This window comes from Scardinius erythrophthalmus (genome assembly GCF_964197995.2).
Source record: "Scardinius erythrophthalmus genome assembly, chromosome: 3".
Classification (NCBI taxonomy): domain Eukaryota; kingdom Metazoa; phylum Chordata; class Actinopteri; order Cypriniformes; family Leuciscidae; genus Scardinius; species Scardinius erythrophthalmus.
This window is the reverse complement of record NC_138223.1, coordinates 7,082,699-7,105,886: the sequence shown is the minus strand read 5'-3', so window position 1 is coordinate 7,105,886 and position 23,188 is coordinate 7,082,699. Positions and strand designations below refer to the sequence as shown.

General features: G+C 36.8%; 2 protein-coding genes across 5 annotated transcripts; both read right to left on the bottom strand.

The window, feature by feature from the left end:
* Positions 1–116: 116 nt before the first annotated feature.
* mylz3 (myosin, light polypeptide 3, skeletal muscle) lies at positions 117–4,639 on the bottom strand. Its single transcript, XM_081361310.1, has 6 exons — positions 4,513–4,639; positions 4,105–4,135; positions 2,248–2,391; positions 1,968–2,138; positions 1,078–1,155; positions 117–591 (listed from the first exon to the last, which is right to left on the bottom strand). The coding sequence occupies exons 1-6, from the start codon at positions 4,513–4,515 to the stop codon at positions 563–565; spliced, it is 456 nt and encodes a 151-aa protein (XP_081217436.1). The 5' UTR covers positions 4,516–4,639; the 3' UTR covers positions 117–562.
* Positions 4,640–8,903: 4,264 nt separating this feature from the next.
* Positions 8,904–20,207, bottom strand: lancl1 (LanC antibiotic synthetase component C-like 1 (bacterial)). Of its 4 annotated transcripts, none has more exons than XR_014029880.1 (12): positions 19,865–20,196; positions 18,701–18,799; positions 18,395–18,512; positions 16,358–16,565; positions 15,497–15,644; positions 14,384–14,530; positions 14,097–14,276; positions 12,410–12,586; positions 11,915–11,987; positions 10,144–10,222; positions 9,709–10,053; positions 8,904–9,068 (listed from the first exon to the last, which is right to left on the bottom strand). XR_014029880.1 is itself a non-coding variant. In XM_081361338.1 (11 exons), exons 2-10 carry the CDS (start codon positions 18,785–18,787, stop codon positions 10,146–10,148), a joined length of 1,215 nt encoding a protein of 404 aa, XP_081217464.1. In that variant the 5' UTR covers positions 18,788–18,799; positions 19,865–20,207; the 3' UTR covers positions 8,904–10,053; positions 10,144–10,145. The 4 variants fall into 4 exon arrangements, 2 of the variants coding, with proteins under 2 accessions (XP_081217464.1, XP_081217465.1); XR_014029881.1 differs by having other exon boundaries at positions 8,904–9,112; positions 9,892–10,053; positions 19,865–20,193; XM_081361338.1 differs by having other exon boundaries at positions 8,904–10,053; positions 19,865–20,207.
* Between the last annotated feature and the right edge of the window lie 2,981 nt (positions 20,208–23,188).

Genomic DNA, 23,188 nt, shown 5'->3' with positions numbered 1-23,188 from the left:
GATGCAAGCCAAATTCAAATTTGCATTGCCAGTATAGGCATCTCTTATCTAGACTTTTAACATACACTTGTGCTTCACATTGCGACCAAATCGGTTAGCATAAGAAGGAAGAACTCTTTGTACTTTTGGAAAAAGGTTTATTGTGAAATGACTGTGTGAAAATTGGGATGGGGGAATATTGGCAGCCTGGCCACAGCAAAGTCATGTGCCTTTAACACACAGCTGGCGTTGCTGTTGTAACCCTGGATGGGTGGAGAAAGAGGAAACCAACCCTCACTTCATGAGTGGCCTTTTCCTTCTTCCCCGTTCTCCATCCCACTGTGGACAGCCGCCCCGGGCGGAACAAGAAGGCAAGGAGGGTCAACTGCATGACGATGTAACTTCCAAAAAGGTGGGCGAGAGGGGAGAAACAAATAAAGGGGAAAAAAACCAGAATGGTTTAGAAGTGACATTCCATAGTCCTTTTTATTGATTGGTCTTCGAAACATAATGGATGTCCTGACACCATGGGGTCTGCAGATATATTTCAGCCTTCTTCACCACTCCTTCATCGGACGGCCTCTTACACGGACAAGATGTGCTTGACGAAAGCTGTAAGAGGAGAAGCAGACATGCATAAGGAAAGATCATCCCTACTGGCGCGCCATAGAAGGCCTGAGGTGGCTTCTAAAAATAATGGCCATAATGATACAGTGACACGTGAGCTTATTATATCATTCCAATAAGTTCAGAAAAGACTGCCAGTACAGTCACTATGCAGTGTGTCCTAAAACAAGTTACCCTCTTTAAAAATATAGGTTCCAAAAAGAGGTTTTTGCAGTAATGCCATAGAAGGACAATTTTTGGCTCCACAAAGCACCTTTCATTGAATTGTTCTTAAAAGAACCATGTTTTTTTTTCTTAGTGCGAAGAACATTTTAAAAATCTAAAGAACCTTTTTTCACTATAAAGAACTTTTTGGGTAATGGAAAGGTTCTATGGATGTTAAAGGTTCTTCATGGAACCATAGATTCCAATAAAGAAGCTTCATTTTTAAGAGTGAAGGGTTAAATCAGAAGGGGTTTTCCAAACACATACCCTCATAGTGGACACTGCCGTTCTCATCCTCCTGTCCCTGCATGAGAGAGTCAATCTCGTTCTCGGTCATCTTCTCACCTGTCGGTGTCATGAAAGGTATTGGTTAAGACAAATATTTAACATAATTAAAAAGTATCCATGGTATTATTATGGTTTTTGGACATGGTAAAGCATGAGTACCTTAGATTACAATGGTACACTTTAAAAAAATGCTGGGTTGTTTCAACCCATGTTTGGGTCGAATATGGACAAGCCCAACCGTTGGTAAAATTTTAAACCCAACGGTTGAGTTTGTCCATATTTGACCCAGACATGGGTTGAAACAACCCAGCATTTTTTTACAATGTATTTAAATATGGCACTTATTCAGTACTCTTAATCAAATTAATATGATTCATAGCCATATTAATTTGTCAGTCAGTCAATCAATCAAACAATAGAAAACTGGTAGTACCATGCTATTTTTTGAAATCATCAAATATTCAAATAATATTATTGATAATAATAAGAAATGTTTCTTGAGATCCAATTTAGCAAATTATAATTAATTCTGAAGGATCATGTGACAATGAAGACAGGGAAAATAGCTTAGTCATCACAGGATATAATTACATTTTAAAATATTAAAATATGTTGCATTATTACAATATTTCAAAATGTTTACTGTATTTTTGATCAAATAAATGCAGCCTTGATGAGCATAGGAGACTTATTTTAAAAAAGAATAAAAAGACTTACTGACTCCAAACTTTTAAAAAGTAGTGTGTCAAAATACATATTTTCTGATCACTGTGCTGCCTGTGGTCATTCTTTTTGTAAGCAAGAGTATATGATGTAATTTTCTTTTACATGCTTGGTGTTAATGACATAATCATTTAATTTTTACTCACCCAGTGTTGACAGCACAATACGCAGCTCAGCGCCCATCACTGTGCCGTTACCCTCCTTGTCGAAGACGCGCAGACCCTCAACGTAGTCATCAACGGTTCCCTTCTGGATGGCGTCAACAGTCTTCAGCATTGGCAGGAAAGCTTCAAAGTCAAGTCTTTTGTTGGCATAATCTGTGTGCGCACAGTTACACACACATATCACAAATCAGTGAGGGTTTGTAAAGCATTTCAAATTGTGTCCATTCGTTTAAGCTAGCATTATATAAAGTAAAAGTCTTACCGTCAGGGGTTGGGTCACCCAGGATTTTCTTCACGTCCTTGTTGGTGGGGTTCTGTCCCAGGGCGCGCATGATGTCGGCAACCTGGTTGTAGGCAACCTTGCTGTCACCAACTCTGTCGAAGAGACCAAAAGCCTCTTTGAAGTCTGTAACAGAAGGACACAAGGGACCTTTTCAGTTATCTTGGAAGTAGGTAGACATTTTTAAGGTAGATTTTAATCTCATAATTTGGACTAATGTACAAAATATGACTATCTATCTATCTATCTATCTATCTATCTATCTATCTATCTATCTATCTATCTATCTATCTATCTATCTATCTATCTATCTATCTATCTATCTATCTATCTATCTATCTATCTATCTAATTTATTTTACAACAATTTAGGGACATTATTGCTTTCAAAACAGGCAAGGTCAAGGAAACTTTGTGTCCTAACATTGCCTCCTACACATCCCTCCTTTGCCAACTGCACATGAAGCGGAGGAGGAAGGAAGCAGAATTAAAAAGAGCTTAGCAACTTAATTTCCATGGGCTGTGAGGGAGACTAAGTTGAAAGAAAAATAGCATCCTACAACTTCTGTGCTCCAGCAGCTGTTGGATGAAGGAGGCAGTCAATGCGTGACGTGACAGGCGATACCCTCAGAGAAAGTAGCCCTTGCCATAAATGGATATGGCACTCTTCGACTGACCGAAGTCAAAAGCAAGAATGCTGACAGCAGCGTAACCTACACCCACAACCAACCGCATACTTTCTGCACCTAAATGAGTAACACCAGGCTGTGAACTGCATGCCTGTGAGGATTGGTAACTATGAATTCTGTCTGTAGAGAAGTAAATTTATGCTTTTGATCAGACTACTTTGCAAAAGGGTATGGCAAATAATTCCCATTCTACTCACTGATTACTCAATTTATCAGTCATCCTGCTTTTTGCTTAAATTGATGGCACCACTGACATATTAGCATCACTGAATCAACCTAAATATATTAATTTATACTAGCAAAACTAATTTTATGAGTTAAATCAGGTAAAAATGGCTCTTTAATAACAAGTTACCACTTTTTACAGTCTAGGCGGGATTTCAGAATACAGATTCCTCCAATATTTTGATTTAACATTAATTGATTAATTTACCGATAGGGGAGGGGGAGGGGGGCTGTAAAGGGTTGCTATATAGTCTACATTTCAAAATGCAATAAAAATGTATTTTAATTTAAATTTTAGTTCCTAATAGCAACTAGTTAATTCATATTACTAGAATATTGGCTGTTTATTAGTACTTATAAAGCACATATTGATGTCTTATTCTGCATGACCATATTCTACATCCCTTTATCCACCCAATTCCTGAACTTAACAACTACCTTGCTAACCATACATAAGCAGTAATTTGAGGCAAAAGCTATAGTTAATAGTTAGTTAAAAATGAGAATTGTACCCTTATCTAAAGTGTGACCAGAAATACAACTGTTCTTTGTTAGTTCATGCTAGTCAGGTTCATTATCTAATGTTACCACATGCAACTTTTGATTTAAATTATGTATTAGTAAATGTTGAGATTAACATTAACTACGATTAATAAATGCATTGTTAATTCATCTTATGTACTTAACTAATGTTAACAAATGAAACCTTATTGTAAAGTGCTACCAATTTCTTTTTTTAATTCAATTTTTAATTATTTACTTTAATGAGGAACAATTGGCTTTCATCCTTAATTCATGACATTACACATTTCTGACATCCCATTTATATTTATAGCAAAGAGTAGAGATAGTTGCACTTTGCTGGTCAATTATAGTCATTAAAGGCATTTTCCCATCATGATAATCTCCAATGTGTGAAGACTCACCCTCAATCTGGTCAGCAGAGAATTCTCCAGCCTGCCAGAAAGACAATAATGCATCAGTCCCGTTGGCAAACCTGCCAACATCTCACAATACACACTAGTCTAGTCTAAATAATGAGTTATTTTATAGTTATTTTAAAATACATTTGGAAACATAAAGCTCTCTTTGGGCATCAGCAAAATAACTGCTTCAAAAGTGCACATGTATCCAGCAAGAGAATAAATCAGCTGCATGATTTTCTCTTTAACAGTGACAAACGGATTGGGACTGGGGGTCTTGTCCCACCAAAGTCAATTTGAAAATCGAAGAAAGGTGTCCTACTTCCTTTCAGTGGGCTTATTGAGAGTTTTTGAGCCAGACGAACATGAAAAAAGGTAGGATAAAATATCAAGCGTAATCCAAGTACACACCATGATGTAGTTTTGTGGTGCAGGAGCAGAGGGGCAGAAGTCCAAAAGCCGGAGTCCCAGGAAAGTGGTCCTGAGCAATGGACCAGCTCCTTCTTATTTATGCTATGCTAATGATGTCACGGGGCGGATCTTGTGACGCCGTGGAACTTCTTTAACTTTCTTAGGTCAAGCTGGACGGAAGGTTGCTGCTTTCTCCAGTGTGCATGTGTGGTGGTATTTTTAGATTATGCTCGAGGCTGCTTGTAAGACCCTTTGGCTTTGGTCAGCATTTTAATTTCATGGATTATGTCTTTATTTACATGGTTTCTGCATATTTTGTATCCCTGGCCAGGGATGATCCTGATGTCACCTGTTATGGGCTCTGTGCATGAACTGAAGGCAACTCAGGAAGGCTTTTGATTACACTGTTGATATTTATAACTTGCATATGGTGGTCTCGGCCACTTATGGTTATATGGCAAGCCAGTAAAAACACTCCTCAAAGACTGTTACCACAGCATGAATGAACTTGCACTTGGCCACATTCCTCTCTCAAAATATAATAATTCATTCATCTTAAAAACAGTAACTGAAATTTTTCTTGTAGTTGAAATCAAATGAATTATTTTTATAATGTGATTATGAATAATGTGAGCAGTTCTTTGATGTGATGTAATGTTTTGGCTGTTGTCTGAGAGCCACCAGCTTCAATACTTGAAAGTGAAACCAACTTTCAAGGTAATCCCTGGTTATGTTCAGAAGGTGACCGTGATTTCACCAAGTACAACATGTTCCTGGATCAACATTCCAAACAACCAATCAGATTTGAGGGACAAGCTTACTGTTAATGTCAAGTTAAGGCTTAGAACAAGGGTTTAGTGCTTCTTATTCACCAATTTCCCTCTGATTTTAGGGATGAGTTATGGGGGTAAGGATAGGGTTAGGACTGAATTTGACACCAGTTGATTAAAAGTCATTGCAAAAATGGCTCAGAAAAGTGAAGTTAGTTCTAAGAAAGACTTGTGTATCATTTGTCTGCAGATGCCACTTGGTTTAATATTCTGTCACATATATGAAGCGAAAACATGGCTTTTGTCCACATACTATACTTTCAGTTTAATGCCACCTGTGGGTGTCAAATCCGTGTGTGAAATAGCTGAACAGGTCATACATTTAGCAGATCAATCATTAGGTTGTTCTGGCTTTCTCATTAGGGTAATGTCATAGATTTTTTTTATTAAAAGGGATAGTTCTCCCAAAAAATGGAAATTCTGTCATCACTCACCCTTATGTTGTTCCAAACCTGTATGAGTTTCTTTCTTCTGTTGAACACAAAATAAGATATTTTGAAGAATATTGGCAACCAGACAGTTGATGGTAGACATTGACTTCTATAGTAGGAAAAAAATAAATGTATGGAAGTCAGTGTCTACCATCAACTGTCCGGTTGCCAACATTCTTCAGAATATCTTATTTTGTGCTCAACAGAAGAAAGAAACTCATACAGATTTGGAACAAACATAAGGTATGCATTAGCTCCTCGCATAGGACTTCACAATATCTGGAGTGTTGTGTATTACATTTAATACTTCAGAACTACATTTGTGATACTTTTTGTTCTGTTTGGAGCTAAAAGCTTCTGCAAAATAACTCCTTATCCACTAGTTTAATCAACATGAGGGATAAAATGCATTTTTCTTTGTTTGCAAACAAAAGGGTTTTGACCTGAGGGTTTTTTTTCTTTCTTTTTTCTACGAATCGATGAGCCTGACTTTGTTTTTCCAAAGGTAAATCATTAATATGCATCTCCAGGCCCCAATTTCACCTTTTTGGAAATACTACACTGAAAATAAAAGTTTAAGAGAAATATATAACTTTAATCTAAGCCTGGGGTCTCCAGCAGGGGGTCTGCGGTGGCATAGCAGGGCTTCGCCAAATATTATTTGATCTCAGCTGTTTTATGCTCCAGTCAATTAGATGTTTGTACAAACTACCATTGCAAGAGACATTCCATTCCCGCCCTGAGACATCGACTCTTCTCTCTGAACGGACGCTGCAGAAGCCATGGATCTGCAGACCTCGCCCCAGGGCAGATGAGCTCTATATTTAGCCATTCTTTTAGGGGGTGTAGAGTTTCTCTGAGAGGGACGGTAGCACCCCAAGGGTGGTTGACACGTCTCAGCCCCTTATACCCCCATGCCCAACTAAGCAAGCAAACTTCAGATCGTAAAGCTGCTGCTCAGGTTACGCGGTTCTGTTCTGACACGGGTTCAGTTCCTCAGATCTATGGGATTGCCGGTGCAATTACACTCCACATAGAGCGAGACTGATCTCGGATCAGCTGGAAGGAACACTGAGGAGTCCAGTGTTTAAAAAAAGCTGTCGTATGGGCCAAGCATTGTCCATCAGCCCTTGAGAAAGTATGAGCCTTATTTGGATTTGCCAGAGGGTTTCAAGTGAGAGTAAATGACCTGTCAACTCACTGATCTTTATATGTGAAATACATAGTGGGCTCCAGAAGACTGATAGCGCTAGTGAAAAAGACTCTCTTTTGCATTTTGATTACAATTTTTATTTTCAGCAGTTTGAAAGTTTTTTTTTTTTTTTTTTACGGTTTAGGATTTAGACTTTCAACACTTGTGGAAAAAAGGTAAAGCAATCATTTTTTTTTCAATTCAAACTAATAAATAAGCCAAGTCTGCATCATCCTGGTGGGATTGTAGATGGGATGCACCATTTGTAATTACACCATTTATATATTACACCATTTGGGAATAATTTAATTCCTTCTCAACTCTCTTCTTTTGTGATGCCAGTGAGACTTAGAATGAATAAAAGTAAAGGGGATTTCACCTGCATTTATTTGATCAAAAATAGGATTCAATAAAAACAGTAATTATGTGCAATATATATATATATATATATATATAAAACTTTATTATAAAATGAAATTTATTCCTGATCAAAGCTGAATTTTCAGCATCATTACTCCAGTCTTCAGTGTCACATGATCCTTCAGAAATCATTCTAATATGCTGATTTGCTGCTCAAGAAACATTTCTTATTATTATCAATGTTGAAATGTTTCTTATTTTTGAGGATTCTTTCTAATAGAAAGTTCAAAAGAACAGCATGAAATATTTTTTTGTAGCAATGTCAGTGTCAATACTGTTACTTTGTCAATTTAATGCATCCTTGCTGAATGAAAGTATTAATTTCCTTAAAAAAAATATATATATATCTTACTGACTCCAATGACATGCGTTAAACAAAACCACAAAAAAGCCAGTTAATGATAAGCTTGTCATCTTAAGTGTTAATATTTTTAAAAACAAAGAACTCTGATTTAATACTTCATTTCCTTGGTGTATAGCATCCGTTAGTACTTAAAATGTGATACATATGACATTATGAACATGTCATTACTTTGATTAATGAGGCAGAGCACCAGAATCTGTTTCATCAAACTGTTTTCCAGAATCAAGACCTGAGGTTAGACTTTTGGAATTTCAATAAAGTGAAAATTAAGTTGCTACCCACTGATTCAGCAAGTCATGTTGATGAATAATACACAAAGACCTCTGGATTAAGAACTGAATTGTGTTAGTCTATATATTGGTCAGTGGATTTAATTTCCTTTCATTGATTTGAAATAAAAAGAGGCACTCATGCATAAAGGAAGTACAGCTAAATGAAAAAAAAAAAAAAAAAAAAAAAACACTGACTTTCCAAAGATTTGTACTAAATCATTAACTTAGAGTTGTATAGCTCCATCCAGTGGAGACAAATGGTTGTGGCAGTCACTTCTAGAAGCCTTGACATTGTTAAAGGTGCAGTAAGCGATTTCTGGACACGCTTGATATTTGAAATCAGCCCAAAGGAAAACACCCCCCCTTCATTGGTTGGCCCCCAAAATGCACAAACACACAATGGATGTCTCTATCTTCAGTGACACTCAAAACTGTCCTCTAACTACAACAGCAGCATATCTTGGTTCTGTGAAGCATAGCAAAACTAATGATACCCACGTATGGAGCAGAACCAACGCAACATCGCCGTCTGTTTTCAGGCCTTCCCGCTTCGGTCTCGCCAGCGCTGGAAAGCCTTTCTAATATTACCGGGTGTCTAAAGCTCTTGCCTGAATCACCCTTCTTTTTCCAGTAATATTCCTCTGACCTTTTCTCTATTGTAATGTCTCTCAGCCAGCTCTTTCTAGTCTTTCTTCAAATATCCATCTCTCCTCCCACATCATGAGTGGACACGCCCCCTACTGCTGATTGGCTACAAGAGTGTCGCGCTGCTCAGTCCGATCCACTTTCAACAGCGTTTCTCAGAAATCGCTATTACTGCACCTTTAATGTGATGCGAGAATGACAACAAAGATAAAAAATACTCTTTTTCTTATTTTTATTGCTGTGCAGATGAAAATATTAACAGATTGTTCCACCATTAAAAAAAAAAAAAAAAAAAAAAAAAAAAATCATTTTTGCAGCACATCCTCTGATCACTACTAGTATTATCAAGAAATAAAAAAGACATTACTAATACAGAAAGCAAAGCATTGAAGGAATAGTTCACTCAAAAATTAATGATCCCATGATTAACTCACTCTCAAGCCATCCTAGGTGTATATGCATTTCATCTTCCAGCCAAACACAATCAGACTTATATTAAAAAATACCCTGGCTTGTCCAAGCTTTATAATGAGTGAATAGTGCCTGAGTTTTTGAAGCTCCAAAAAGCTCATCCATCCATCATGACAGCAATCCATATGGTTCCAGGGGGTTAATAAATGGCTTCTGAAGCGAAGCGACAGATTTTTGTGAGAAAATTATCCATATTTAAAACTTTATAAACTATAATTCATGGCTTCATACACGTGATCACGAGAAAAGTCATAAACGAAAAATTTGGATTTCGATATAAGAGAAGAGGTGCATTACTTTTATGATGTATGGATGCGCTTTTTGGAGCTTAAACTCAGGCAATATTCAATGGCATTACAAAGCTGGGAAAAGCCAGGATATTTTTTTAATATAACTCGGTTTGTGTTTGGCTGAATGAAGAAAGTCATATACACCTAGGATGGCTTGAGAGCGAGTAAATTACAGCATATACATTTTTTTGGGTGAACTATTCCTTTAAGCTAACTGAAAGCATATTGACACTGTATTGTAGTGTTATTTTGAAGCAGTCACTTTTGTGCAATTAGTTCACAAATTTAAAGAGATGTTAAACTTTACCTTGCTGTCATATCGATATATATTCTAGCAAACACATCAAAATAAGTCATTTTCAATGAGTCTTAGTAATACAAATAATACTAACAAACATATACCCATAACATCAAAAATTCACAAAAACAAAATAAGTTCAATCTGTTAACCATATTTAAAAAGCTTCCCATTATAGTTCCAAAGAACTCTCATCTATAAAGCCTAGATTCCATCCAAAGCATGCAGACGCACAAGCAGAGTGAGACAGTACTATTCCACCATCAGAGGATGCGTTCTTCCAGCTCTAGGAAGCTCAAGCGAAAAAACCTCAGTGATCCGGAACAGTCTGGAAAGAGGCACTTTGAAGTTAGCAAGGGTTTTATTTGCATAATTAATGTCTGGATAGTCAAATGTTTCAAATCAGAGGTGTAGTTACCTTTACAACTCAAAAGCAGGGAACTTGGCTTTAGTTGGCTGCAGCAAGTCAACCAGGAAATAAATTGTTCCTGCCATTCCTTCATGAGACAATATGAAAATAGTGAGGTTTTTAATTATTAATCAAACCGGTATAAAATAAAATGTTTGTAATCAGGGTTTCTGCAGGTTTCAGTAAGTCAAATTTAAGACCTTTTTAAGACATTTCAAGACCATAAAGATTGAAATTTAAGACCTACACGACGCATTATCCAAGTTAGATAGATAGTTACCTCGGGATCATTAGAGTATCTAACTATCTATCTTTCTATCTATCTAGGATTATCTGATGTGTGTGTGTCAGAGAGGGAGAGGTAGATTTTTTTTTATAAAAAAATGTACTTTTGCATATTATACTGTAAAAACACAATTATTGTTCATTTTAGTTGATCATAGTTGATCATAACTAGTAGAGAGGAAATGATGAGATGTTTAAAGTGACCAAAATTATCACGGTTATCACAGAATCCTGTTCAAAAAGTACTAATACTACAGAATGAAGTCAATTCAACAAGTTTTATGTCGAAAAACAGCAAATAACAAATTGATTAGCATCAATATGCACTTTTTGTTTACGTAAACATTAAAATACCATTAAAAATGATGGCCAGATTTTAAAAGAGTGTCTTGCAACATGTTATCTACTAACATGTACAAGTTCAAATAAAGTTTTGACAAAAAAGGTTTTATACAAAGATAAACCTCATATTTCAGCCTTTAAATATTTTTTTTATAAAAAGAATGAGTCAAAAAAAGATAAATTACTGACATTTATACATTAGCTTATATTTATTACTAGTGTTTGGGTGCACCCCCATCCTTCATGTTGACTGAGCTTTCAATGTTTTTATGGAAATGGGTGATTGGTTGGTTTCTGTCACATGACCTGCGGTGCGTTTGCGGCATTCTGAAAAGTTTAGATTTTTTTTCATCTCGTTGCGTCTGGTAAAAAAATTTGCGCCTCGCTTCAATTATGAGCTCGCTTGCCGCGCGCCTACATTTGAACAAACTTGAGCGCGCAAAAGACGTGATATGTGAACGGCCTCTGGAGAGCTAGCTCATATCAAGCCGCGAGCGACTTGCTGGAGACCCCTGCTAGAGCTCCGCTTTGTAGGCTACAACTCCATGCTTTTTTGCTACTTTGTAATAACTTTCTGCGGCCAGCGTTTCTGGAAATGAACGAGGATAAACACTTTTTAAGACCTGACTAAATGAAATTTAAGACCTAGGATGAAAATCTGCCCGTTTTTAAGACTTTTTAAGGCCTTAAATTTAAAGTTCAGAATTTTAGACTTTTTAAGACCCCGCGGAAACCCTGGTAATCCTCACTATTCAGAATTTGAACACAAAACAAACATGAAAAAAAAAAAAACTCACTTCTCATAAATATAAAGATAAAATGATTTTTTAAAAAATCATTTAAAATTTGGGGTCAGTATTTAAATAAATGCTGATTTTTTCTGTTGAATCCAGAATAATTGATAATATTGATATTGTAATGTAATATTTAACATTGATAATAAATCAGCATATTAGAATTATCAGAAAATATGTTTAAATGTGTAAAACGTTATTTTAAATTGTAAAAATATTTTGCAATATTGCTGTTTTTACTGTATTTGTTATCAAATTAATGCAGCCTCAGTGAGCATAAGATAAAAAAAAAAAAAAACCTTACCGACCTCAAACTTTTGAACGTTAATATAAATATACATGTATAATGTTTACTCTACCTTCAAACAATGAGAATGGTGTATCGGGAGTCCGGCAGCCATGTCTTCCATAATTCATGCACCAGTCTCCGAACTGCAGATGAGAAGACATCAAATCCCATCATGCCTCTGTACACACAACAGGCAATGACAGGTCCCCTCCTGACAGCACAATGATTTATCATCGCAGAATATGCTTAAGCATATGCTTATGAATTAACTCCATGACAAAGTTATTTTACTGAAGTACTTAAAAAAAAAAAATTGACTTCACATGTGAATAAAAGTCTTGCTTCATATAGGGATTTACTCTTTAAAAATTAGTGTAGTTTTCCCTGGAGTTCGCTTATAATGCTTGTCAAGGTCTCGTGAATCAAAAATATAATGTCGTATTTCATGATTGAGTACTTCATGAAAATGTATCGCTACTGTACTTTTAAAAAACGCTCAAAAAAAAAAAAAGTTGAATAAAACTACCATGACATATATTCTAAGCTTGAGAGGGGTCAGACTCACCATGCAGGCTCTGTAGAGGTGTTTGAGATCCTGCGTGACCTTGTAAAGGGCCAAGAAGCCGTAAGCGTTTCCAGCAGCTCCATGACACAGACCGTAACCCTTCTTCACCAAACCCCTCTGCCAGATCACCTCTCCACACTGCAGAGCGTCCTCCAAATACTGCCTCACACCAAACACCTGAGGAGGAACACGGCTTATACAGACTTCTGTTCTGGACACCAATATGACGCTTCCATGCGTTTGCAAACAATGCATTCGGCAGAAAATTATTCACAAGTATGATCTTAAATACTTGTGAATAACTTCAAATTCTTCGAGTCCAATCACACTTGATGGCACTGTAATACAAACAGTTAAAAAAACTAGGGCTTATGCTGAACAAAAAAAACAAAAAAACAACAACAACTCACTTTTCACTCACTGGTGAAAGGAAACATTGTCAACCTCATAATTTCTGCCCTTTCTAAGAAAATCATTACAGTGGCAATGACAGGATTTCACGAGTAGCTTGTGAACACAACAGTGTTTTCTTAGATTAAAGAAAAGCTCTATTCAATCCATGGTAAAGCGAAACAAGACAAACTTGGGGGTTTTTTTTGCACAAAAAAAAGCAAAAGGTTTTGCAGCAAAAGACAATCAAATTAGTTAAATACCAAAGAATTGACTAAAGGGAATTTTTTGAAAATAAGGCATTTCAATAACTGACTGATAAAAATGCTCATTTAAAAGACAAAATGTCAGACGTAGGGATGGGTATAATTCAAAAATGTTCAATATCAATTCCGGTTCCTGAATGAAGCTTTTTTTCTATACCAATTTTATTAAATCCGTTATAACAAGATTACATTACATATTACCTAAAAAAAAAAAAAAAAAAAACCTTTGACTTTATTTTTCCAGTTTGTTGACTTATTACAGACTTAAGCTGACTCGTCATCTCCGCAGTATAGTGAACGTGTGTGGGCACGCATAGAGAGAGAAATGCACCTTTCATTTGGATTACATAATCAGAAAGTATTTGCCTTCGATTCAAATTGGTTCATTTAAAAGCAGACATTTCAAGCTTTCCATATGCCTAATTCTCATGTCCAAAGCAAGTAGCCTATACGCTGAGTTTTGGTTCATTTGTGACGCGCTCCAGTTTTTGCATTCGGAGTTTATTCCATGCACTGTCAAGTGATTCATCAGATTTGTCGTGTTATCAGTCTTGGCAGCAATTATTGCATCGCGCGCTGTTGGCATCGAGCCTGGTGAAATGTAGCCACACTTCAGATCTTTTCCATCTATAGGGGTTGGAACGCTTACACGTGTGAGCCACGTCTCTGGGCGTAAACTAGTGTTTTTCCTTGATGCCTCGACGCAGACGATCACGCTGCATGCTAATTGGCTTAATGACCTTGACGAGATTAACCCCTTAGGTATCGAAATCTGGTACCGAACGACAAGACATTTTTGATACTCGATGGTATCGAGGCAATTCGGTTTGTGCTAAAAAAAAAAAAAAGTATCGAACTCAATACCCATCCCTAGTCAGACGGACTTAGAGGTATTTGCATCTGAAGTCTTCAAACACACACATGCATATATATCATGAAAACACAAATAATTTTGTACTTTTAAAGAGTGACAATTTGAAACTACAGATGACTAAAACTTCAAAATAAACCACTGACGTGGAGATCTGTACCTTAAAAGCCTGTATCAACATGTAGATAACTCCTGGAGAGCCGTGACACCAGTGCACCAGAAGATCCCGAGAATCACCGACACATGGTGGGTAATTGCCTGATTGAAACTTCAGCTGACACACATAGTTCACACTGGGTTTGACTAGATACGAAAGCCTGTCCTCTGCAACAAACCCAGGCTGTAGAGAGAGAAAATGTGTTTGTTTGAATGACCAGTGATCGTTTTTTTTCCACAACAATTGTTTGTTTCCTCAGTCAATAATGTATGTATTGTGAGTGTGCTCACCTGCATCAGGTAGTAGTAGATCCCTGACAGGCCATGGGCGGCACCCACATACTCCTCCTGATACCACTCATACATTAGAGGGCTTTGTTCCTGGATCTTGTTCCTCTGAGACTGGGTCTGCCCTGAAGCCATTACAGCATCACAGATCTGAAATAAAAGCACATGCATGTTCAAGACAACATACACACTTTCACATCGTTTTAATATTGAGTCTTGTTAACCTGAAAATATTTTGAGATTGTCAGCCATTCACAAGTTGAATGTCAATTGTCAGTTCCAATCTGTATAGTAAGACTTTTTAAAGCTTTTGAATTTTATTTTGAAAAGAATAATATTGTAAAATATAATCAAGTAATTTATTCATGTGACGCAAAGCTGAATTTTCAGCATCATTACTCCAGTCCTCAGTGTCACATGATCCTTCAGAAATCAATCTAATATGCTGATTTGCTCTTCAAGAAACATTTCTAAATATTATCAATGTTGAAAACTAAATACTTTTTGGAAAAAATATTTTGATCAATAGAAAGTTCAAAAGAAGAGCATTTATTTTAAATAGAAATCTTTTGTAACATTATAAAAGCCTGTCACTTTCGATCAATTTGATTAATTTTTACCAATTTTAATCCTTGCTGTATAGAAGCATTATTTATATCAAAAATATTACTGAAACGAAACATTTGAACGGAAGTGAATATATTGGTCATCTGCCATGCTTTCTACATTTATTACCAGCCAGTGAAAACTGTACATCTTTTAAACAATAAATAATGTAGGCTTGGTTTTATCCATTCGGATTAGATTGGATTATGAATGTTAGGCTACAATATCAACTTTTGATATTGAATATAAACAGACATTTTTGATATATTATTTTTTCACTGCCTGCATGTTCATGGTTACATCAACAGATGACAGAAATAACTGTATAGACTGAGAAATGCATTACATTTGACTTAAAACTATGACTTTTCTCAATAAGACCAGAGGCATTTATTGATGTAATAAAAAATTTACATTTTGGTCATGTTGAGTATTATTTGTTTTCTCCCGTGTTAAAATATGATTTCATGTGCTTTTGTTCAGGTTCGAGGCCAAATAAATGTGACTGACCTGTTGAATGTATTGAATGGGGATCTTCTCCTGCTGAAATTGCTGGTTAATGAACATAAGGGAGTAAAGGTATCCCATTCTCCCATAAAGCAGCTCATCAGGAAGACTGCCCTTCCCCTGCACTACAGACTGGTACAACTGCAGCAGCCTGGAAACATTCGAGCAAATAGATCACAATAAGATCCTCTGGGAATGAAAACCTGTCAAGACAGGGAAAGAGAAACAGGACACAAAAAGAGCTGAGCTGCCCTATAGACCAAAAAAATCCTCCATTACACCCTCATCCTGGAATCCTAGTATGAGATTTTTAATGAACACAAGCTCTTGGGAGTATTCCAGGGTAACTCTATTAAAGTAGTTTTAAGTTATAAACAAGCCAGCAATCCAAAGCATACAACACAAGACATTAGACTCAATGTGGACAGCAGACAACAAACTATACATTTTGAAAGTTATTCCTTCAATATATCATCTTTTTGGACTAAAGTAAATGATATTTAACTCTCCTCATTTATTTAAATAATCAACATTTCCAATGTTTATCAAGTTTACATGGGTCAGTGACAAATAAGGATGTCCGAGAGAAATCCTTTAAAGAGTGAGTTGTGCCTCACTGCTAATCTTTTCCTTTTTTAAGAAATTCAGTTCTTTAATAAGACATCTGATTATTTCAAATAATAATCTAAATAAATTTGAATTCAGAAATACTAAAATGGTCCCTATAGATTACATTTTTAATACTTCTTTGAATAGCAGACAAAAATAGTATACAATTCATTTTTAACATGATTATTTAGACGTGAAATTCTAATGTCACCGACCCAACACATACACAAAGATGGAGGTAGAGCAGGGTCAGACCTGTTCACACACTCCTCAGCCTCATGGGGTTTCTGGAGGCGATGATAGACCACCGCCGCTATAGCCAGCGGACCTGCATCCCCGCACAAGAAGGTCACCCAGCGCTGGGTTAAACTCCTCAGACTGTGGTTGACATAGTCCAGGGCCCTCTGGAGGTAAGAGGGATCTCCATAGACACTGTGGAGATGCAGGTAAAGCAGGGCAATGCCTGCAGTTGGGGGAGGGGGGCTTAGCAATGCGGGCCACGTAGTTTCATGATATGAAACCATGAACATGAGAAGTGAACTAAAATAAAGCATTTAATACAAATACTATAATACAATCAGATTTCAATTTATCGGACAAAGTTATACCAGCGCATGCCTTAAAGGGATAGTCCACCCAAAAATGATGTCAATTGTTTCACCCTCATGTCGTTCCAAACCTGAATGACTTTTATTCTTCTTCTGCTGAACACAAAAGATGGTATTTTAAATTTGGTATTTTTTGTTCTTACAATGGAAGTTTAGCCTGAGTGCCAGCCCGAACCCCGCCCACAACATTTTTTGATCGGGAAGTTCGGTCTGGACTCGATCCGTTGAGGAGTAATTATGCTCAGCTCCCAGAAGGCCGAGCCAATCAAATTGCCAGGGCGGGCTTTAATCGATGATGGACAGATGATCTGCGGTCACGTAATCACCCACGTCACCAAAGAGCGCTTGGGTTGAATTGGTTTTCAACAAAGACGACTGCAGCTGGAGAATTGAGATGTTTAGATTCTGCTATCGCGTCTGTTATAAAAGAAATCGACAGCGCTTTCAATTTAAAAGACGAACAGAGAACCGCAATCAAGGCATTTGTCGATCGGAAAGATGTGTTTGCCGTCCTTCCTACGGAATTCGGCAAAAGTTTAATTGATCAGCTGACTCCGATGGTCGCTAAGAAGATGGGACGCAATGAAAACCCTGTGGTCATTGTGGTTTCTCCTTTGGACGCCCTCATGGAGTGCTTTATTATTACTTTACTACTTCTTTCTGCGTGTGTGCAGTTGAGCTCTGTTGACAACTATGCGTCGCTCACTGCGTTGCTCTGATTGGTTGTAGGTCTATCCAATTGAGTGCAGAGTTCGTTTTTTTCCTGGTTCTGCCTAGAATATGAGTATGACGAAGTCAGGCTAATGGAAGTTAACAAGAACAAGTTAACTTGCAAAGTTACTTATGGCAAAGATTAAGATATACAAAGACGATGCACTCGTGTTACTTATGAATGGGAAAAAGTGCAATATGGTGGCAGTTCCGCCTTCAGAATAAAAGAGCCAATCGCTGATTGATAAAGTCATTGCATCACTGCAGCTGCCGCCAGAAACTCCGGTTGATACAGAAACAGACCAACTGCGTCCAAAATCGCATTCTCTCTTATTATCTCTCTTAGTACTTATTTTGAATAAATATACATATATATGTGTGCAGAGTGAGCAATCAAGAGCATGCAACAGAAGACCGCACACTTCTCTCTCTACAGTTCAGTTAGTAATTCGTTACCCGTTTTATATTCTTTGCTATTGACATATCCGATCAAACTACATACTTTCCAGCGATGTGTGAAAAATGGATGTGCACTCGATAAGCTTGCACATCGACAACAAGCTGTGTCGTGGCGCAGTCAATCCGCTCCGCATATTTAACTTATTAGCTCACACACGGCAGCTATACAGGCAGAAATATTTCAATTGTTTAACAATCTATTAGTTCGATATATTTACTTCATAGACATCTTTCTCTGATAAATCCATTCCGCTCTGTTGTCGGTGATTCTTTGTCACAAGCGTGGTACCGGATGTTGGTATCAAAGCATTTTAATGAGTTTGAGTACGAGCGCAGTATTATATCTATATGGGTGCATCCATATATAGTTGAATGTCTAAAGTGGTGAACTATCCCTTTAAGCAGCCCTATCTATAGAGGCTGATTCCAATGATATTATGGCATATACAATTTCACTAAACATGCATTAATAATTCTTTTTTTTTTTTTTATACATCTGTAAGTGTGTTCTCACCTGCCCAGCCAGTGTAGCCAGTACAGTCTCTGGGGTCAGCGGTCTTCAGTCCATTCTCCATGATTGCCATAAGCTCACCAATCTTACTGCTTACACAGCTGGCAAAATGTTGGGTCAACTGCACAGAGGAAAAATAAGATTTATGAATCAGATATGATAACAAATACAGGCATGGCAAGAGGGTAAGCAGTATACTGTAATTCAGGGAAGGATATGAATGATTACCATCTCCATATATACTATGGTATACCAATTATTCTTATGGTAAGATTCAATAGTACTATGCCACTTTTTGGAATCACTTACATTTCCCTGCATGTCAAACAGGTCTTGTGCACATCCAGGCCCAGTATAATCTAGGTAGGGATTCTTTAAGGCCCGTGGTTCAGACATTTTTGGAGTGATCTGGAAAAAAAAAGCACAGATAAGCACATCAATAGATATAGAAGATCTTAAACACACAGTTCTGGTGCTTGATTCTGATTGGTTGAGCCCTATTCGAAGCTACTGTTATGATGGCAGCATAATATAAAAACATACACCGTGACCTCATTACATAAATATTACTGCGCCACTGCGTCTGTTGTTGAATTGTTTCTGAAGAACTACATTGCTTGAAGGAAGATTCAATTTGTTATCAATGATGTTTTTTCTGCTGCGTGTTTATTTTATGAATAAATTCATTATTTTTAGGGACAAACCGTTTTATAAAAGCAATGTGCCTCGTGAATCCGTGGTTTACAGTGAATTTAAATCAGCTAAAGCCTCATTTCCACGATCTCAGACATTCGGAGAAGTAAGAAGAGAGATGCCAGCCGATTACTTCCCAAATACGTAGCGAAAAACATTGTGCATGATGACTCTGCATGTAAAAACAGTCGCACCAATACAACCAAGTCATTTCGAATTAACTCAACATTTAGCTCTTAATTAGAGCTTTTTAGTCTTACTAATAAATCACCAAGACAGTTCAAGCATTTTAATGATATCGTACACAGACTTTGATTTCCGAAATGGTTTTTGTTAGACTCAGCCATCGCTGTTAACGAAAAAAAAAAAAAAGTTTATCCTGCGTGGGCCAATCCGGAAGTTAAAACCCGGAAGTGTGACATTGTCCAAAAAAAAAAAAAAAAAAAAAAATACGTGCTGCTTACGCGTGCGGCGTGAAACGGGCTTCAAGGCCTTTCGCATGAATACGCAGAGGCCCGTTACACAATAGTAAGATGGAGATTATTCCATCTTTGCTTAATTATCTGCTTAATAAAACTGCAATCATTTATTTATGAATAATTATTCAGGAAATAAAACTGAGGTCTAGAAATACACGAACCCTTCTACACTCTCGAGCGATACGAGGCTAATTGTAGCTGAAGCACAGAAAAGATGTATATAGATTATAAATGTGCTAATCAAATGCGGTCTAGCTACATAACTTCAAAAACAACGTTTTTTCCATAACAGCGAACATACCGTGAATGAGTGCGCTGTAGAAATCTTCACGTCTGATCATTAATGATGTCCGGTTCTTGAGCAAATGGTTCTTTTGAACCGGTTCTTTTTAGTGAACTGGTCGAACTAGTTCACCAAATCGGAGTGAACCGTTCTAAACGGTTCGAGTCTCGAGAAAGCGCTGATTCACAAGTTACGAAAGCTACTCACTTTCGGTGGTGCCTAACAGTCACTCCGACTCGAAATAAACCAGTATATGTGACTCCAACAGTACAGTGAACTAAGATTTGCTATGCAGAGAGAACAGATGAGCTCGAACTGCTGATACTGAGCATGCGTGCGGTGCTCGAGTCAGGACAGACCGGAAGCTCTGCTTATATGACTCACTGCAGCCATCTGGTGTTCAGGAGGTTTACTACACTATTTAGCTGAGGCCACAAAGTGATAATGGTTTTAGTTCACAGTTGAGATTAAATAGGAAATAACTTTTTGTTGTTGTTGAGATTTTCAGATCTATCTATCTATCTATCTATCTATCTATCTATCTATCTATCTATCTATCTATCTATCTATCTATCTATCTATCTATCTATCTATCTATCTATCTATCTATCTATCTATCTATCTATCTATCTATCTATCTATCTATCTATCTAGCTACAGTTTCTCGCTTCTCAATTAAGAAGGTATTAAAAATAGTAAAATACATTTTTATTACAATCATATGCTTAATTATTTGAATAATATAAAATTAAATGTGTGAGTAAATATAAAACATTTGCATCTTGTTCAGCATTCAACTTTGACTAGTTCGTTCTTTTCATGAATTCTAATATTAAGACAGATAAAGTTCAGATACTTAGAAAAGCATATAGCATTTAACAAAGGAATTAATTAAAAGAAACTTTGAAAAATGAATTACTGGTATGATCCCTTTTGAATTTGTATTATCTGATTAGCTCAAACCTTAAATAATTCATGAGGGACTGAATGATATGATGGATCCTGAAACACTGTAGAGCAGGGGTGGGCAAACTTTTTGGCTCAAGGGCCACACTGGGTTTTAAAATTTGACAGAGGGCCGGCCCAGTAGCAGATTATGAAACACGATCTCATGAAAGTGCGTATATATACCACGAATTAAATTTCTCGTACCATTTATACGCCAAAAATATATATTTTTTGCGTGCATATGCTGCGCACTGTAAACCCATTAGTTAGGATTAGGGGTGCGGAGTGCAATTTTAAAAAAATATTTGAAATAATTTGAAAGATATTTTGAAAAATGTCAGTAACCAAACAGTTGATGGACCCCATTTACTTCCATAGTAGGAAAAAAAATACTATGGAAGTCAATGGGGTCCATCAACTGTTTGGTTACCGACATTTTTCAAAATATATTCTTTTGTGTTCAGCAGAAAAAAGAAATTCATACAGGTTTGAAACAACTTGAGGGTGAGTAAATGATGACCGTATTTTAATTTTTGGGCGAACTATCCCTTTAAGTGCGTATCATATGCACGCGAAAACTGCGTTTCATAAGAACTACAAATACAATTCGTGGTATTCGAACTTTCATGAGATCGGGCTGGGCAAACACATTTACGTTGTGGCAACGTCTGCGCGAAATTCAACAACTGAGAGACGACATTCTGACAATACATTTTTTTTATGCTAGATATCCCCCATTTAGCATATGTTATGTTTTGAGGTTAATTTTTAATTAGTCAGATGTTTGATAATTATAGCCTATACTTTTTAAATATGTTTTATCCTTATTATTATTTAATGGGCCTAACCGTAAATTAGAAACAAAAAACCTAAGTGTACACTTAGAAGAGTAAAAATGACAGAAGGTTACGTTAATTCAACTTTATTAAAACTGCATGGCAATCAATTTGCACTTCCAAAAGTCATACATTTGTGAAAAAAAAAAACGAAATAAACGATTATACAAATTTATTTTAAGTATAATAAAATAAAACATAAAAAGCAAAGGCAGATCAGAACATTTAATGAACAAAACCGGGTTGTACATGGCAGACAGGGGAGCGTAACGTTAGTCGAAAGCCGGGCGATAAAGGAGGATACATCCACAAATCCAGAGTAGCAAAACTAAATAGCAGACAAATCAAAGGAAAAACTAAACATGTGTGCAAGCGGTTACCGAACATTTTTTTCTCTGTGAGTTTTTAAAAAAAAAAAAAAAAACATTAACGTGCACCAAGTCTATGCGCTGTCTGTTTGGTTTCCATGGTGACGCGTCTAGCTTGTTACGTGACACACCGCAGCCACAACAGCGCTGAATGAATGATGATCTGCTTTTATGTCATTTTTCCTTTTTTACATTTGCTAGCTATGGCATGAAATATCTGATATTCCGATTGTCAAATATATGCAACGCATAACGCAAAGTATTGCAAGAAAAAGGCAAAATGAATGCGATCTTTAGACAATTTTTTAAATACTCGACGGGCCGGATTAAACAGCCTAACGGGCCGTATGTGGCCCGCGGGCCGTAGTTTGCCCACCCCTGCTGTAGAGTGTGATCATGTTGCTACCATGGCGATGGAGCTCTGATCTGATAGGCTGATGTTCAGCGATGCATCTGACTCAAGAAAACATGCACATAGATATGCATTGTGTTGTCCAACGTTACCCTGACCTTTCTTTGTGATTTTTAAAAGTCATTTAATAGATCTAAATAATTGTTAGTGTTTAAATGTCTCAGATAAGGCAACACACTCAAAACAAATCCTTAGTTTTGAAAGAAACTCTAAGGAAAAATTAGTTCCCTGATTTTTCATCAAATTATTATTAATTTTAGACTTTTCCAGTTCTGAAAAATCACTATCCTATAGCATTTATATCTTTCGGTTTAAGACGTGCCTTGTTTTTGACCATTAGGTTTTGGTGTGGAACATGTTTCATACTTACAAATTTAGTTGTAAACTTAAAAGTAATGTGCTATACTAGTTACTAGAAAAAAGAAATGTGATTACATAACTCGCGTTACTTGTAATACGTTCCCCCAACACTGGAAATGCAATCCACACTTTTTCTTAATCCACCTGTAGGAACGAAAAAGCACAAGTGAGTCAATTGTAATATCAGTTGTTTCTCTTAGACGGCAAATGGAGAGAAAATAGAGACATCTACTTACGTTTCCTGTCTCCTTAATCATATAAAACAAATGTGGTGTAGGATTTACTGTAAAGGCACACTGTAGCTTTTCAACCTTCGTAATATATTTCCAAGACCCTTGTGATGGTACATCGACTTACAATAGGTTGAATGACGCGTCTGCCAGAGCCTGACGGGGTCTGTATCGCTTTTACTGGCACT